At 44.5% G+C, this 18350-nt stretch overlaps 1 protein-coding gene across 5 annotated transcripts in view; it reads right to left on the reverse strand.

The window, feature by feature from the left end:
• The window catches only part of ORAI2 (ORAI calcium release-activated calcium modulator 2), a 59008-nt gene that overhangs the window by 14254 nt on the left and 26404 nt on the right, over positions 1-18350 (reverse strand). The window contains exon 1 of one of the 5 annotated variants that reach the window (XM_068270253.1): positions 9356-9492. The exons of the other annotated variants lie outside the window; for them this stretch is intronic. Within the exon in view, the coding sequence (XP_068126354.1) occupies positions 9356-9451 (96 nt within the window). The 5' untranslated portion in view covers positions 9452-9492. Of the gene's footprint in view, positions 1-9355; positions 9493-18350 lie in introns of those variants that run through there. 5 annotated transcript variants of the gene reach the window in all.

Raw genomic sequence — 18350 nt, forward strand, 5'->3', positions numbered from 1 at the left:
CGGGATCCCGACGGTAATGGCGGCGGTAGCGGCGGACACACGGCGGTAGCAGCGGCGGGAATGCGCGACGTATTAAAACGTCATGTTGCTGTTAATAGCGGTAAGCATGACGTTTTAATACGTTAGGATGGCGGTAAATGGTTAAATAAACTGAGGAAAGGTAAGAAACTCTCTTGCATTTTTACTTCTGTCTGCGTTTCCCTGTGGGAAAGATTTCCTCTTACTTCAGGACATAAACAGTTTCCAAAAACATCAAATCTGGACTCTTCAGTGGTCCTACTGGGTAATAAACCACCTAAGACATACATGTCACCTCCGGCCCATAGGCCAAATCCAGCCCACAGAGCCAATAAATTTGGCCCCCAAGTGTTTTCCTCACTTTCCATTATGTTTGGCCCACTCTGGACCACCAGGGGAGCTATACTGCAGGTGAAGCCTTAAATCATCAGGGAAGCCATATGGAGGAGGGAGGGAGGGGCAAGGCACTAGACACCAGAGAATAGTATAGGGGAGGGAGAGGGGACTCTAGACACGAGGGAACTGTATAGGGGAGGAAGGGAAGACTACTAAACACAGGGAATTGTGTAGGGGAGGGAGGAGGCATTAGACACCAGTAAAACTGTATGAAGGAGGACCACTAGTTACATAGTTATTAGGCTTGAAAAAGGATATATGTCCATTGAGTTCAACTAGAAAATAAAGTACAACACTAGCCTCCACTCTTACATATCCCTGCTGATCCAGAGAGAAGGCAAAAACCTAGAAACCAGGTAACTATATAGGGGAGCGAGGGGGGCATAAGACACAGGAAACTTTATAAGGGAGGGAGGTGGCCACTAGACATTGAGGTTGGCCTGCAAATTCACCCCAGTGTTCTATTTCGGCCCACTTTGTATTTGAGTTTGACATCCTTGGTCTAAAGGGGCCCATACACTTACACTATTTCCCGCCGATATACAGCAGATTCGATCACTGTGATCGAATCTGCTGTGAAATCGTTGCGCAAACGCTGACCGAATGATCGAGTTCCGTCCAAAATCAAACGTTCCCGTCGATCTGTCTGCGCGGAAGATTTCACTTGATCGCCGGTGGGTCGGGAGTACGTCGATAGCGGCGTTCGACAACCGACTCTAGCGGCAATACATTACCTGTTCCGCCTGCGCATGTCCCCGCTGTCCCTTCTCCGTGCTGGGTTCCGGCTGGCTTTACTTACTTCCTGTCCCGACAGGAAGTTTAAAAAGTAGAGCGCCCTCTACTGTTTAAACTTCCCCTGACAGGAAGTAAAGTGAAGCTGGAGCCCAGAGCGGAGAAGAGACAGCGGAGACCGGGGGACTTGCGTCATCCAGATCAGGTAATGTATGCAGGAGCTCCACAGATTGTGAATCGGCTTCATAGTGAAATCGATTCAAAATCTGTTTGCAGTGTAGGCAGCCAATAGATCCCTCTTTGATCAGATTCGATCACAGAGGGATCTATCTGCTGGTCGATCTGGTGGCAATCGACCAGTGTATGGCTGCCTTAAGACAAATTATCCAAAGCACAGATTCGTTCAGCATGTGGTCTGTCTGGCTAAAAAAAACACCTTGTAGCTAACTGAAAATCACCATTTTTGTCTGATGATGAGGTATTTAATCCCTTAAATGTTACCATATTACATGAACATATACTTGCCAAGGTTAAAAATAACCTGCCCAACTTTTTCAAAACTTGGGGCTTATGGATAGATTGGCAAGATAACCTGGGCCTGATGTATGTCCTCCATTCCTTTTAAAACCCCACAGGATGATAACATTTAGGGAAAACAAATCATTCATTACAATTTATGGAAATTAAAAAAAACAAAAAAACTTAAGATTTAACTTGGTATCACTTTCCTGGGAGCACTGAAGGGTTTAATCCTCAGTGTTTCTTGTACAGGCAGAGATCCTCCAGTGTTCTGATAGACAGCTGCTGATAAGAGCTAATTGGACCCTTTGATCTATAGTAGCTAAACAAACACAGAGCACAGTGCAGCAAATGCCTTTAGCAACTACTGTATTTGTGGAATAAAGACGGCTGTTAAAGGGACAAACGCCATCAGAGGTCTTCTCCGGAGCTGGATCGAGAGTCCGGTTCCTCGCTGTTAAATTGACAAACACCATCAAAGACTGTTTCCCACTGACAGCCACTTCCAACCAGATGAGACCTGTCTTTGGCAGGGCTGACTTCATTACCCAATACTATTACCGTCACACTCCTAGGAGTTCTTGTTCACCGTGAGCTTGTTGGGCAATTTGCAACTACAAATAACGTAAAGGCCTGAAAGGAGTTCATCTGCTGATCTCAAGAGACTACTTGTGTAACCCAGGTTTTGGAGTTTCAGTGAAAATCACCCTATAGCAAAATTGCAGAAGGCTTCAGAGAGCTTGTTGGGAGATTAGTCCTGAGCTACAACACAGGGATTAATAATTGCTTATAAGCAAAAGGCTTAACCCCTGTAGTCATCTGCTTTATTTACAATGCTATGGTTTTAAATGATGCAGTTAAACACAAGGATTTAAATCTCTGACCTTAAAGGGGAACTGAAGAGAGAGGTATATGGAGGCTGTCATGTTTATTTCCTTTTAGACAATACCAGTTGCCTGGCAGCCCTGCTGATCCTCTGCCTCTAATACTATTAGCCATAGCCCCTGAACAAGCATGCAGCAGATCAGGTGTTTCAGTGGTTCAGACTTATAAGTCTGATCTGACAAGACTAGCTGCATGCTTGTTTCTGGTTTTAATCAGATACTACTGCAGAGAAATAGACCAGCAGGGCTGCCAGGCAACTGGTATTGATTAAAAGATAATAAACATGACAGCCTCCATATACCTCTCTCTTCAGTTCCCCTTTAAGCAATTAGGAGCTCCCATGTAGCCCTAGAGTAAAGCTATAGAGAGTGTCACTCAGTATGAACTAGTTACACAAGACCCAATTGGAGATTTCAGAGTCATGCGGCTGGATCGGGGGCTTTGTATATCTAATTTGTACAGGACAGCCAGCAAAAGAAAAACAAACAGACATAAAGGGGCTGCCCATGATGCATTACAGTAATGCTTTTAGCTGAAAATATATTACAAAGCATTTGGCAGGCCTGGACCTGCATTTACAACCCGTCATTGTTTACTCAGATGGTTTTCTGTAACAAGTAAGGATAAAATCGGTATGCAGTTAGTGTGCCCAAATTGCTTGTATACAAAGCACAGAGCCAGACACGACTCACTATTACATGGAACTACACAAAAGGACTTTTCCGCAGGTAAAGGGGAAATCGCTTTCAAGAAAAATTGCAGCTTACATTAAGAACTGAATATGGTTACAAAGAAAGTCATTATGTCAATTAAAGGTGTTTTTCCCCCTTCATACCAGTTTAAATCTCTGTTGAATGTTGCTTGAAAGTTTACTACAGAATTGACAGAGATGCTCTTTGATGATTCCACGCTGTGAATGAGTCATAGGAGTAATTACATTTACTTTTTCTATTCATTTTTGTATCTTTTTCAACTAGTATTTGTATACTGATCTATCTTAGGCCCTGTTCACAGTGATCAGCTGTGTTGCAGAATAATTCTGCATGTCAACTGATACTGAAAAATATAAAAATACATGTCTTTTATTAGACTTGGGGCTTTCAGATGGCTAAAGAGAAACTTTACTGAAAAATTGAGAAGTTATAAAATAGAGGAGAGATCAAGAAATGATTGATATTTGCCATGTAACTTGTTTTTAAGGCTAAAAGGGTGTGTGTTTTTAATATATACACAAATGTATAGAGGGAGACAGTGCTTGCTTGGCAGATGGAACATACTTTATTTCCCGCAATGCAACGAGGTTCACAGAAAGGAAACTGTCATGACCTTGGTAATGACATCACACTGTGGGAGGGGTTTCACCACAATATCAGCGACACAGACCCACCTTATGATCTATTTGAGGAAAGGTAAAGATTTCTCATGAGAAAGGGGGTATCAGCTACTGACTAGGATGAAATTCAGTACTGGGTAAAAGTTCCTCTTAACTGCCAGAACTTATTGCGAGGCTGGGTGCTGACATTTTGGCTGGTAGCACAAGGCCTAGCAACTAGTCAGAAGACATAAATATGAGAAGAAAAATTGATTGTGCATGGGCACACCATTCAAAAAGGTCGGGTGATTGGTATTGTGGTATAGGCTGTGCCCATCGGCTTCAAAAACATCAAATATACCAGCACAACGTGTTCCAAAAAATGCTCTTTTATTGAACCATTATATCCACAAAGATACCAGGTGTGCTGGTATATTTGATAAATATGAGAAGCCCAGTTTAAATTGGAAACCCACTGGGGCCCAGGAAGTCCCACTAGAGATAGCAGAGGATGCTAATGAAGTGGTAAGGATATGTAAAGCAGGGATGTTGGGACACCAGTCCTTGAGGGCGGAGTTTCACAGTCAATCTTAAATAATGGCATGGAAATGGTCATCCAGGACTGGAGTTCAATATTTGGATGCATTCAGACAGTTTCTAAAGTTTTTCACCCTTTGCTTCCCTCAACAACTATTCATAAAGTATATACAGTGGCTTGCAAATGTATTCGGCCCCCTTGAAGTTTTCCACATTTTGTCATATTACTGCCACAAACATGAATCAATTTTATTGGAATTTAACGTGACAGACCAACACAAAGTAGTGTACACGTGAGAACTGGAATGAAAATCATACATGATTCCAAACATTTTTTTAAAAATAAATAACTGCAAAGTGGGGTGTGCATAATTATTCAGCCCCCTGAGTCAATACTTTGTAGAACCACCTTTTGCTGCATAACAGCTGCCAGTCTTTTAGGGTATGTCTCTACCAGTTTTGCACATCTAGAGACTGAAATCCTTTCCCATTCTTCTTTGCAAAACAGCTCCAGCTCCGTCAGATTAGATGGACAGAGTATGTGAACAGCAGTTTTCAGATCTTGCCAAAGATTCTGAATTGGATTTAGATCTAGACTTTGACTGGGCCATTCTAACACATTGATATGTTTTGTTTTAAACCATTCCATTGTTGCCCTGGCTTTATGTTTAGGGTCGTTGTCCTGCTGGAAGGTGAACCTCCGCCCCAGTCTCAAGTGTTTTGCGGACTCCAAGAGGTTTTCTTCCAAGATTGCCCTGTATTTGGCTCCATCTTCCCATCAACTCGGACCAGCTTCCCTGTCCCTGCTGAAGAGATGCAACCCCCGAGCATGATGCTGCCACCACCATATTTGACAGTGGGGATGGTGTGTTCAGAGTGTGCAGTGTTAGTTTTCCGCCACACATAGCGTTTTGCATTTTGGCCAAAAAGTTTCACTTTGGTCTCATCTGACCAGAGCACCTTCTTCCACGTGTTTGCTCTGTCCCCCACATGGCTTGTGGCAAACTGCAAACGGGACTTCTTATGCTTTTCTGTTAGCAATGGCTTTCTTCTTGCCACTCTTCCATAAAGGCCAACTTTGTGCTGTGCACGACTACTAGTTGTCCTATGGACAGATTCCCCCACCTGAGCTGTAGATCTCTACAGCTCGTCCAGAGTCACCATGGGCCTCTTGACTGCATTTCTGATCAGCGCTCTCCTTGTTCGGCCTGTGAGGTTAGGTGGACGGCCTTGTCTTGGTAGGTGTACAGTTGTGCCATACTCCTTCCATTTCTGAATGATCGCTTGAACAGTGCTCCGTGGGATATTCAAGGCTTTGGAAATCTTTTTGTAGCCTAAGCCTGCTTTAAATTTCGCAATAACTTTATCCCTGACCTGTCTGGTGTGTTCTTTGGACTTCATGGTGTTGCTCCCAATATTCTCTTAGACAACCTCTGAGGCCGTCACAGAGCAGCTGTATTTTTACTGACATTAGATTACACACAGGTGCACTCTATTTAGTCATTAGCACTCATCAGGCAATGTCTATGGGCAATTGCTTATTTTGTACAATATTCATTTATAGAGTATTTAGTCAGAGTTTGCCCATTGTAAAATCTTTCCTCTCCCCGATTTACATTTTGAGATTTATCACAGTGTGAAGAAACGCGGAAAAGCCGCTGCATGGATGCAGGATGAGGCGGCTGTTTCCGCGGCTGGCATAGCGGAACGCGGAGAAACCGCCGCGTCTGACGCGGCGGTTTGCGCGCACAAGCCTGCTACTGACAGTCTGACCAGGCACGGGGAGGCCACCGCATGTGCAGATAGCTAAATAGGTAGAGAGAAGCGAGGCACTGATGCAATGAAAAGTGTACCTTTAATCCACGGTTGCAGACACAGCGGGGTGTACAGTGGGGGTGAGGGGATGCCTGACAGCTGTTTCACTTAGAAAAGCTTCTTCAGAGGCACGTAGTAAAGAACAAACTAACCCAAGTATTATGCAGCATTTAAATAGTTTTACTTACCGCCTCTCGGCAGTTCACAACGCCCTCTGAGTCCTAACCGCAGCGTCCGGCATATTGGCTCCGTCCCCGGAAATGACGCGCACTCTGCTTCGACCAATCGGGAAGCATGTGCAGATAGCGGTGCGTCTCACCCCGCGTGCAGGCCAGCAGAAACACTGCAAAGCGTGACTGGTGTGGCTGGGACTGATAGTCCACACAGGTTCAGAATGACACGCGCGCGCAGAGAGGCAGAGTTTATATGACAGCCAGAAGAAGGTCAGCTGATCAAGCTGGTCAGCTGACATTTCCACCACTTGTCATTGGCCCAGCACTTAAGAGTGGCGCTGGAGAGCGCTATAGTATATATACTGGGTGCTGGTCATTTCTCTGGTGTCTGGCGTTGCGATCACTACGTGGTAGCACTCAGGCCTTGTCTGTTTCTGTGTTCTAGCATAGTTTCCAAAGGTGTTGACATCAAGGAGCTCACACCTTAGCATTAGGAATATTGAATTGTATTATTTGTTATGACCTTCTGCCTGCCTGACTATTCCTCTGAACTCTGATCCTGTATCTTGCTATTTATGATATCCTGTTGCCAATCTCTGCTCGTTCCTGGACTCTGTACCTGCCTCCTGATTCTGTACCTCGTTATTCTGATTCTCCGTTGCCTGACCCTGCCTGTTATTGGATTCTGTATCTGCCTTCTGATTCTGTACTTTATCTGTCTGTGTGTTGACGACCTGGCTTATCCGACCTCGAGAACTAGCCTTACTGTTAGAGGCAGTTCCCAGATCTGTTAGTGACACTCGCTCATTGGTGTCACTCACTCTCTGTCCTTCCCACATTCTGCTTAGCTCCTCCCCCGGGAGAGTCTAGGCTTACGGAAGGAGCATACTTCTGTGCAGTATTCCTTACTGCCTTTGTACCTACTCCTTAGGTACAGTCCACTAGTGTTACTGTTGCACCCAATCACTCACTTCTCTCTCAGGTGTCCAGAGGTTAGTAGATATATCTGATTATCGGTGATACTGCAGATCATCAATAATCGGGTATATTCTGCATTCTCGGTGATACTGCAGATCACCGGTAATCAGACCCTCTCTGTGTTACACCGATCGTTACACACAGGTGGTGACATCTTTAGTCCTGCCAGGTGTATGTTGGTTTACTGAGAGTTCTATGCACAGAGGGAGATATTATATTATATACAATTGTTCAGATTATTGTTATTATATTACTTGCTTGGCAGTTGGAAAAAGCTGTTATTTTTCACAATTTAACAAGGTTCACAGCAAAATGTCTGGACCATGGTCATGACATCACACTGTGGGAGGGGTTTCACCACAATATCAGCAACACAGACACCCCTGATGATCTATTTGAGAAAAGGAAAATATTTCTCAAGGGAAAGGCGGTATCAGCTACTGATTGGGATGAAGTTGAATTCTGAGTTAAAATACCTATTACACCCACAAGTTACAAAAAAGCAAGACTCAGGAGCAGGAGGAGAAGGGAGGGTTTTATACAGTACATACACTGAGAGCACTATTATCACATTTCTGTGACTAGAGATTAAATACAAGAGTTTATCAGAGTTTATCCACAGCTGAGAGCCCTGTCATTACAAATGCCTGTCTATAACAGGCTTACTTGAAGGCACCAGAAATGCTGTGTTTAGAACCTCCTGAGCTATGAATCCAACAGACGGTTTTGTGCTATTTATAATTAAACCCCGTCTGACACCAACTATAACTGAAGGGAGTCTGGATGTGTATTTCTATGCATCACAAGCTGCCTGGAGAACCTGTGATGTGAAGATAAGAGATGGAGTAGAACATGGCTCCTGATCTGCAGATTAGATGTGGTGCATCGGCTGCATCTTGCATCCTGTGATAAACCATCACAAGTTTGTTATATTCTCCCACAGTTACATAGCAGTTATCGCCGCTGCAATCGTTTTGCCACGAAAGGAACTTTAGAGCATATGTCTTCTATAAGTGTATGGAAAATGTCAAATATGATTTGTTCCTCATCTCATCATGCTTCATTATCTTCCACATATTTGCTATAATTACTAAAACTCCAATCCTTTTTTCCCCAGAAAAAATGGTGCTGTGGCTCATGTCCAGTGTTTAAAAAGCAGTCTTAAAGTGGAAAAAAAGAAATGAATGCATTGCAAAGTGAGAAGTTGAAAGATAGAAGAGAGATCAAGAAATGATTGATATTCACCATGTAATTTGTTCATTATCTTTGATCCACAATCAGCCTGTAGATTATCATCTTTACTACTGGCAGACATGAAAAAAAGACAGCACCAACTGCCATTATCTATAACCACACCCCCTAACAATGTGATAGATTAAAATATTGTTTTTTTTTATAGATACACATATGCACAGAGGGAGATACTGGTTGCTTGGCATTTGGAAACATACTTTATTTCCCACAATGCAACGAGGTTCACACATATAGGAAACGGTCAGGACCTAGGTCCTGACATCACACTGTGGGAGGGGTTTCACCACAATATCAGCCATACAGACCTCCCTGAAGATCTATTCAAGAAAAGGTAAAGCTTTCTCATGGAAAAGGGGGTATCAGCTACTGATTGGGATAAAGTTCAATCCTTGGATACAAATTTTCTTAAAGTGCTAGGGGAGTGAACTTGTTGCAGAAATGAGGGACACTGCATGATGCACCCCTCTGCCCACTTTGCCGGCACTCCAGTGACATTCTTATGTGTGGTGTACACATTGCCTCCTGTGTGAGTGGCTGGACAGGGTGAGAGGGGGTGAAGGGAAGCTCTGATCTCTTCACAAGGAGATTATCTAAATAGAAACTAATGAGGGAATTGTAGGTTGTTCATTTGAAAGCTAGATCGGGTCAGAGACAGCATAACACAAGCGACATACAGCAATTTTTTTCTAATGAAAATGACTACATTTTATGATAACCACCATTTTATGATACTTACCAACATTCCGTGAATATGCCCCATAGCATTAACCTGGCCTTGGGCAAAGTATACAGCAGTAGTGCTTAAATGATATGGTTCAGCTTCACTTAACATATCCAACCTAATGGAGAGGGAGCACCATATAAAAAGGGATCATGGGTTGGATATCCAAATCTAGATGCATTAAAAAAGAGCAGTTAAAAAAGTCGCGGGCAAAAATTTAGCACAATTGTTATTTATCGTCATATAGATAGCCATTACGCTATTTAGCGGATGGCTGCAATTAAATTGTTATTTAACATATTATTGTTACTCATTACGCTTATTAGCAGGTGGCTGTGTTTAAATTGAAATTTCTTGTATTATTGTTAGCAAGGATTAGGGGTCTTAAGGTTAGGCACCACCAGGGGGGACTTAGGGTTATGCACCACCAGTGGGGTCTTAGGGTTAGGCACCACCAGGGGGGGTCTTGGGGTTAGGCACCACCAGAGGGGATTTAGGGTTAGGCACCACCAGGAGGGACTTAAGCTGGCGATACACTGGCCCGATTTGCCGCCCATTCGACAGCAGATTCGATCACTGGGATCGAATCTGCTGCCAATCGTTCGCGCTAAATGCACCCGCCGATCCGATTTCCTCCCGAAATCGGATCGGTCCGTCGATCGCGCCGTGCGGGTTACTTCCGTCGATCGCCCGCGGGTAGGGAGCGCGTCGCTAGCGGCGGCCGATCCGATACAGTTATACATTACCTGACGCTGGCTCCCGGGCATCTTCTCCGCATCTTCTCCGCGCTGCACCGCTCTTGCTTCCATCCCAGCGTACATTAACTTCCTGTGTCACTCCAGTGACCAGGAAGTTCAAATAGAAGGCGCTCTATTTGAACTTCCTGGTCATGGAGTGACACAGTGTAGGCTGGGATGCGGTGCAGGATGCTGGGATGCGGTGCAGCGCGGAGAAGAGGACCCGGAGCCAGCTTCAGGTAATGTATGAGGGAGGGGGGGGGGGGGCAGGCTGCAGCGGCGGCTCCACAGATTGTGATCGGTTTCAGGCTGAAATCAATTCACAATCTGTTTGCAGTAAAGGCAGCCATACGATCCCTCTCTGATCAGATTCGATCAGATAGGGATCTGTCAGTTGGTCGATCTAATGGCAAATCGACCAGTGTATGGCTACCTTTAGGGTTAGGCACCACCAGGGGGGGGGTTAGGGTTAGACACCACCAGGGGGACTTAGGGTTAGGCACCACCAGGGGGGATTTAGGATTAGGCACCACCAGGGTGAATTTAGGATTAGGTACCACCAGGGGGGAGTTAGGATTAGGCACCACCAGGGGGAATTTAGGATTAGGCACCACCAGGGGGGACTTAGGGTTAGGCACCACCAGGGGGGACTTAGGGTTAGGCACCACCAGGGGGGACTTAGGGTTAGGCACCACCAGGGGGGACTTAGGGTTAGGCATCATTAGGCGGGTCTTAGGGTTAGGCACCACCAGGAGAGTTTTAGGGATAGGCACCACCAGGGGGGTCTTAGGGTTAGGTACCACCAGGGGAGGGTTCTGTGTAAGAGTAGGGAGAGTTGGGTTATAGTTAGGTTGTACATTATTATTAGGTAAATTTACTGATAATGTAATACTGCAATTAAATTGTTATTTACCATTTCTGTTATCATTATTGTTATTTAACGTTGCACTTAAATTATTTACAGTTATTGTTAGTAATATTGTTAATGTCGCACCTAAATTAGTTCGCAACTTTTTCAAATGTATGCCATTCAAATGAGTATCATAACCATTCCAGCTGACACAGGAGACATTACAAAGAGAAGTTAGAGCTTGGAGAAATTCATGGCTTTGGGCAAAGTGGTGTGCTAACCAGTCTTTCATGCCAGGGAATTTCTTTGTACTGTTCCTTAACCTTGAAAAAATTACAAAGCTCTACAATTAACGCAGATGTCTCTCCATCTCGGTCGACCTCTCGTGAACCTCAATGTTCATACCAATAAGGAAAAGCACAAATATGTAAGGATTTGTCTGGCAGTGATCCAGTAATTCCTGATGAAACAACGACAATCAGGTCTATGTCCTTATTTGTCAATCTACATTTTAGCTGTGAATATTAGCAGATGTGAGAAGCCTATCCAATCCATATTTAAAGTGCAGCTCTGGAACAGAGAGGGCAAAAATTCCAAGTCAGGACATTAAAATGCCAACTGTTTTAATGTTTAGAAATAAAACTACTTATACTCTCCCCCCAAATTCCTACCTACCAAGCCTCGCTAGTGATCCAGAGTTACAACATAATTGTGAGGTTGAGGTAGCAGGAAGGGGCAGGACTAACCACATAAGGGCCAAGACCCCTCATAATCAGCAGATGATGCATATATACTGTATGCTGCATAGATATAGACTAAAAAAGTTAACTTGAACATAAGCTCATTTTTTATTTCATTTACCATTATTGCCTTTTAGTTAGGCAATGCCCCGTATTAATACTTTTATTTTACTGAAGACAAAAACCTACAGTATTTTCTCTAACAGCAACTGGTATTCCATCAGCCACTTGGGTGCTAGGGTGGCACATTGGGGGGAGGGTCAGCATATCGGCAGGTCAATATATTTGGTCTATTTTTAGGCCAGACATGGGGGTGGGCTTATCTGCGCATCAGCCCACCTACAGTCATGTATGGTAGGTTTTCTAGGGGTGAACGATATACAGTTTAGGGCCTAGGCACACCATCAAATTGTTGAGCTGATTTCAGCAGTGTATCTCAATGTGCAACATGCAAATGCACCATACGGCATAGACAGCACTGTCTGATGGGCACACTTATGTCCTTTATGGCAGTGCATTCTGACAATGGAATGCATTTTGTGCACAAATAAAGTTGAATGGGGTCACCGCTGCAATGGAGCACAGGTATAGTGTATTTTTGTAAGCCTTAAAGGGAACCTGAAATGAGAGGGGTACGGAGGCTGACATAGTTCTTTAATTTGAAACACTATTAGTTGCCTGGTTGTCCTCCTTATCCTCTGCCTCTCATACTTTTAGCCATAGACCCTTCAAGGGGCACTATGGCGAAAAATTGTAAAATTTAAAATATGTGCAAACATAGACAAATAAGTACGTTTTTTCCAGGGTTAAATGAGCCATAAATTACTTTTCTCCTATGTTGCTGTCACTTACAGTAGGCAGTAGAAATCTGACAGAAGTGACAGGTTTTGGACTAGTCCATCTATTCATAGGGGATTCTCAGCAAGGCTTTTATTCTTTATGAAGATATTACCTAAAAGGATTTAAACTGTGATGCTGGCAAGCTTCCCTGCTTGCTACAGTTTTTTGGCAGTTAGACAGGGCATTCAAGTGCTTTTGAAAATAAATAAATCCCTGAGAATCCCCCCATGAAGAGATGGACTAGTCCAAAACCTGTCGCTTCTGTCAGATTTCTACTGCCTACTGTAAGTGACAGCAACATAGGAGAAAAGTAATTTATGGCTCATTTTACTCTGAAAAAAACGTACTTCTTATTTGTTTATGCTTGCACATACTTTACATTTTTAAATTTTTCGCCATAATGCCCCTTTAAAAAGCATGAAGTTTGGAGGTTTCTGACAAAAATCTCACCAGATTGTCACAGGTGTGTGATTCACACACTACTGATGCTAGAAAGATAAGCGGGACGCCAGGTAACTGGTAATATTTAAAGCACACCTGAACTGTGCTTAAAGCTGTTGACATTTACTTACCTGGTGCTTCTTCCATCCCCCCGTAGTCTGTCAGGTCCCTCAGTATTCCCTGGTTTCCCTCCTTTCTCCTGCTGTCATCTTAGAAATTCCTGCTACTGGAGCTGCTGTCACCGGGAGTGTTCTGTACCTGCGTGGCTCATTATTTTGAGAACTGATGGACTATGCGGGGGGGGGGGGGGGCTGATGGATGAGGTGCTGGAAGAAACATCATGTAAGTAAAGACCAAAAGATTTAAGCAGTGCTCAGGTGTGCTTTAAAAGGAAATAAATATGGTAGCCTCCGTATACTATCAGCCCCCTGCAAGCCCTGTGTCCGCGCCATCACTGAACAATCCTCCAATCCCCCGCCTTACCTGGGGCTTCTATCAGCACACTGCAGCCCCTGTGTCCGTGCCGTCACTGAACAATCCTCCAATCCCCTGCCTTACCTGAAGCTTCTATCAGTCCGCTGCAGCCCCTGTGTCCGCGCCGTCACTGAACAATCCTCCAATCCCACGCCTTACCTGGGGCTTCTATCAGCCTCCTGCAGCTTCTGTGTCCGTGCCGTCACTGAACAATCCTCCAATCCCCCGCCTTACCTGGGTCCTTCTATCAGTCCCCTGAAGCCTCTGTGTCCGTGCCGTCACTGAACAATCCTCCAATCCACCTCCTTACCTGAGGCTTCTATCTGTCCCCTGCAGCTCCTATGTCCGCACCATCACTGAACAATCCTCCAATCCCCTGCCTTACCTGGGGCTTCTATCAGCACACTGCAGCCCCTGTGTCCGTGCCATCACTGAACAATCCTCCAATCCCCCGCCTAACCTGAAGCTTCTATCAGCCCCCTGCAGCCCCTGTGTCCGCACCGTCACTGAACAATCCTCCAATCCCCTGCCTTACCTGGGGCTTCTATCAGTCCCCTGCAGCCTCTGTGTCCGTGCCGTCACTGAACAATCCTCCAATCCCCCGCCTTACCTAAGGCTTCTTTCAGCCCCCTGCAGCCCCTGTGTCTGTGCCGTCACTGAACAATCTTCCAATCCCCCGCCTTACCTGGGGCTTCTATCAGTCCCCTGCATTCCCTGTGTCCGTGCCGTCACTGAACAATCCTCCAATCCACTGCCTTACCTGGGGCTTCTATCAGTCCCCTGAAGCCTCTGTGTCCGTGCCATCACTGAACAATCCTCCAATCCCCTGCCTTACCTGAGGCTTCTATCAGCCCCCTGCAGCCTCTGTGTCCGCGCCATCACTGAACAATCCTCCAATCCCCTGCCTTACCTGAGGCTTCTATCAGCCCCCTGCAGCCTCTGTGTCCGCACCGTCACTGAACAATCCTCCAATCCCCCGCCTTACCTGGGGCTTCTATCTGTCCCCTGAAGCCTCTGTGTCCATGCCGTCACTGAACAATCCTAAAATCCCCTGCCTTACCTGGGGCTTCTATCAGTCCCCTGCAGCCTCTGTGTCCGCGCCATCACTGAACAATCCTCCAATCCCCTGCCTTACCTGAGGCTTCTATCAGCCCCCTGCAGCCTCTGTGTCCGCACCGTCACTGAACAATCCTCCAATCCCCCGCCTTACCTGGGGCTTCTATCTGTCCCCTGAAGCCTCTGTGTCCGCGCCATCACTGATCAATCCTCCAATCCCTAGCCTTACCTGGGGCTTCTATCAGTCCCCTGCAGCCCCTGTGTCTGCACCATCACTGATCAATCCTCCAATCCCCTGCCTTACCTGGGTCCTTCTATCAGCCTCCTATAGCCCCTGTGTCCACACTGTCACTGAACAATCCTCCAATCCCCCGCCTTACCTGGGTCCTTCTATCAGTCCCCTGCAGACCCTGTGTCCGTGCCGTCACTGAACAATCCTCCAATCCCCTGCCTTACCTGGGGCTTCTATCAGCCTCCTGCAGCCTCTGTGTCCGCACCATCACTGAACAATCCTCCAATCCCCCGCCTTACCTGGGGCTTCTATCAGCCTCTTGCAGCCTCTGTGTCCGCGCCATCCCCGAACAATCCTCCAATCACCCGCCTTACCTGAGGCTTCTATCAGTCCCCTGCAGCCCCTGTGGCCGCGCCATCACTGAACAATCCTCCAATCCCCTGCCTTACCTTAGGCTTCTATCAGTCCCCTGCAGCCTCTGTGTCCATGCCGTCACTGAACAAACCTCCAATCCACCACCTTACCTGGTGCTTCTATCAGTCCCCTGCAGCCCCTGTGGCCACGCCATCACTGAACAATCCTCCAATCCCCCGCCTTACCTGAGGCTTTTATCAGCCCCCTGCAGCCCCTGTGTCCGTGCCGTCACTAAACAATCCTCCAATCCCCTGCAGCGGCCTTCTTTCATTTGGATACTCGGCCATGGTCCGTGCACCTCCTGATCGCGCTCCGGTACAAGGAAATGTGATCAGGAGGTGCACAGTACACGGAAATCTCTTCTGCGCATGCGCAGAACAATCCCAAGGACAGGTGCATGATCGAGGACGCATGTTTTTTTTTCCCCGTTTTTACAGTTCAATTTAAGTTCCCTTTAAAGAGACTCTGTAACAAAATTGTGAGCCTTATTTCTTCTATCTTGTAAGTTCCTATACCTGTTCTAATGTGCTCTGGCATACTGCAGCCTTTTCTACTTGCTCTGTCTCTGTAATAAATCTTATCTTCTTTCCTCTGTCGGCTCTGTCGGGCTCAGGCTGGAATGTGTGGAATGTGCAGCACTGCTTGTGATAGGCAGAAGCTTTACACACCCTCTCCAAAGCTCTCCTCTGAGCCTATCACACTCTGGTTAGCAGCCATGTCTTTTGTTTGTAAACACTGCCTAAAACTGGCAATTACAAGCCAGGATTGTAAGAATTTTAGAGTACAGATTCTCTTTAAGCTTCGAACACTAACGTTCATGACATCATGGTACTCTGCTGAGTACTGAATACCTGGGCAGATGTCCCATCTAGTATAAAACCTGTCAAAGTTTCCACTCAAGTCAAATGTAGTCTTATTATATTTCAATAATCTATTAATAGTATTGTTACTGTGACTTGACAGATGTGATATTCATTCAATGATCTGGAAAAAGGTTTCTTGTAGGGAAAATCATGGATATCAACCGTTACAGATCTACTAGCTGATATGTCTGGGTGAAAAAGAATTACATATCAGTCTAATTTCAATTTTATCTGAAGTATTCTATAAAATAATAGAAACTTTTGCCCCCAAAATTTAAATAATAAGTTATTATGACCACAAACTATTAAAGAGTTTTACTTTCTCACCTCAACCTTCCAAAACAAACTGGGGAACACTTTACGGAATTTAAAGAGTACCTGAAGTGACATGTGACATGATAAGATAAACATAGGTACATAAAGTACTAATCCTACTAAGAAATAAGGATACATATTATGGCATTTTAGTTTATTTGAAAGAAAATGTTATAAATCTATCACACTTGGGGTCCGACTGGGACCCCTTTTTGGTATTTTGGTATGTGCCAACGACGGTAGCGATGGCAACACGTGAGTCTGAACTATTATTGTAGTGAAATGATAAATCTGATTTACATGAATATATATATATATATATATATATATATATATATATATATATATATATATATATATAATCAGATGTAAAAATAAACATACTTTTATTTAGAAGAATATATGGCTTTCATTGGCCAACTTCTCTTGAAAAAAAAAAATTAAGAAAAATATTTTACACTAACAATGCTCAAAACACTGAATAATAGTTTCAGGGGAAAAACAACAAAACATCATCTGAGTAGTGTTCGTGTTCAAATTCAGCATAGCCAATTCTACTACACCCAAATACTCAGCACAGTGGACAGGGTCAGCAGGAGATCACTGCCTTGCGAGTCCCGTTGTGTTTCACGTGACTCCGATACTTCCTCCTTCCGGTTTGAGATATAAACAGAGGTGCCAAAAGAATAAAAAATACTAAAAAAACTTAAAATTGCTATGGAGGCAGTGGTGGATTTACCTCCCAGAAGCAGACACAAGAACTGTCCATTTCAAAACTGTCGTACATTTATTGGCATACTCCAAAACATAGTTGCAACACGTTCCGCATGTTTAACCCCGCTTCATCAGGCAATAAACAAGGAGTATATAGCAGTATCAGATCAGAATTTTGTTAAGCGCCTCTGAGAGGCAAAACTGACAGTTCTTGTGTCTGCTAAGTCTGTCACTGCTTCCGTAGCAATTTTAAGATTTTTTGTATTTTTTATCCTTTTGGCGCCTCTGTTTACTCTATATCTCAATTGAGTCCACCCCTGGTGGAGGGGTTACATACCCCCTTCTTTCTTCAATCTACAGAGAGCGACTTCTTAATCCTGAGTGGGTCTAATTTCCTCACCTGCATTTACAGTGCTTACCTTGGAGGTAATCCAGGTTTGTGAGTATATTTCTACTTACTTTCAAAATTCCCTTTGCACTATATTGGGCTCTCGGTGTCACTTTCTCTGTCGTTCCGGTTTGGCTATGCCAAATTTGAACACCAACACTACATTTGAGTATTCCACCCCATCAAAAGGTTACAAAAAAAAACCTTCACATTGACAATGTAGATTTGTTATTCTAAGGGTTAATTATTACAAAACAAAATACAAAAAAAAAGTATTTACTATTGTGAAATTATATATTAACAATAATCAGTTTCCCTCAAGAGCCTCAGTTAACATAAAGGGTAACATTTCATCACTGTGATTGCTAAGCCACTAAATGGTATTTTTGCCAGGAGATAGCCTAAAGGTAGCCATACATCTAGCGATTCTGATTCAATCGACAAAGCAATCGACTTTATTGGGGTATCGACTTCAGTGTAGTTGATCGAAAGTCGATCAACTAGTGTCCAACACACTACAAGCGATTCCTATGCGCTTCACCTTCACCAATCAATCTGACCGATGTTGTGTCTCCATGCTCTGATTGCAAAAATCGATTCAGAGTTGATCGAATGATATGTAAACAGTAGCCGATTCCTGTGCGATCAACTGATATCTTGCAACCTGCTCGGTCAACTAAACTGGTCGGACATGATATCAGCCACTTTAATCGATTGGGCACACTGGAACACATTCGATCCTCTCTCGATTCCCTCACGATTCAATAAAATGATGGAATCGAATGGTCGATCGTACAGCAAAATCACTAGATGTATGGGCACCTTAACATGTCCCTACTAGATGACTACAGCCCCAAAGAAATGTAAAGGATACCTGAAGAGAGAGAAATATGGAGGCTGCCATAAGTATTTCCTTTAAAAAAATGCAAATTGCCTGGCTGGCATG

Source organism: Hyperolius riggenbachi, chromosome 2 (genome assembly GCF_040937935.1).
Source record: "Hyperolius riggenbachi isolate aHypRig1 chromosome 2, aHypRig1.pri, whole genome shotgun sequence".
In the NCBI taxonomy this organism is placed as follows: domain Eukaryota; kingdom Metazoa; phylum Chordata; class Amphibia; order Anura; family Hyperoliidae; genus Hyperolius; species Hyperolius riggenbachi.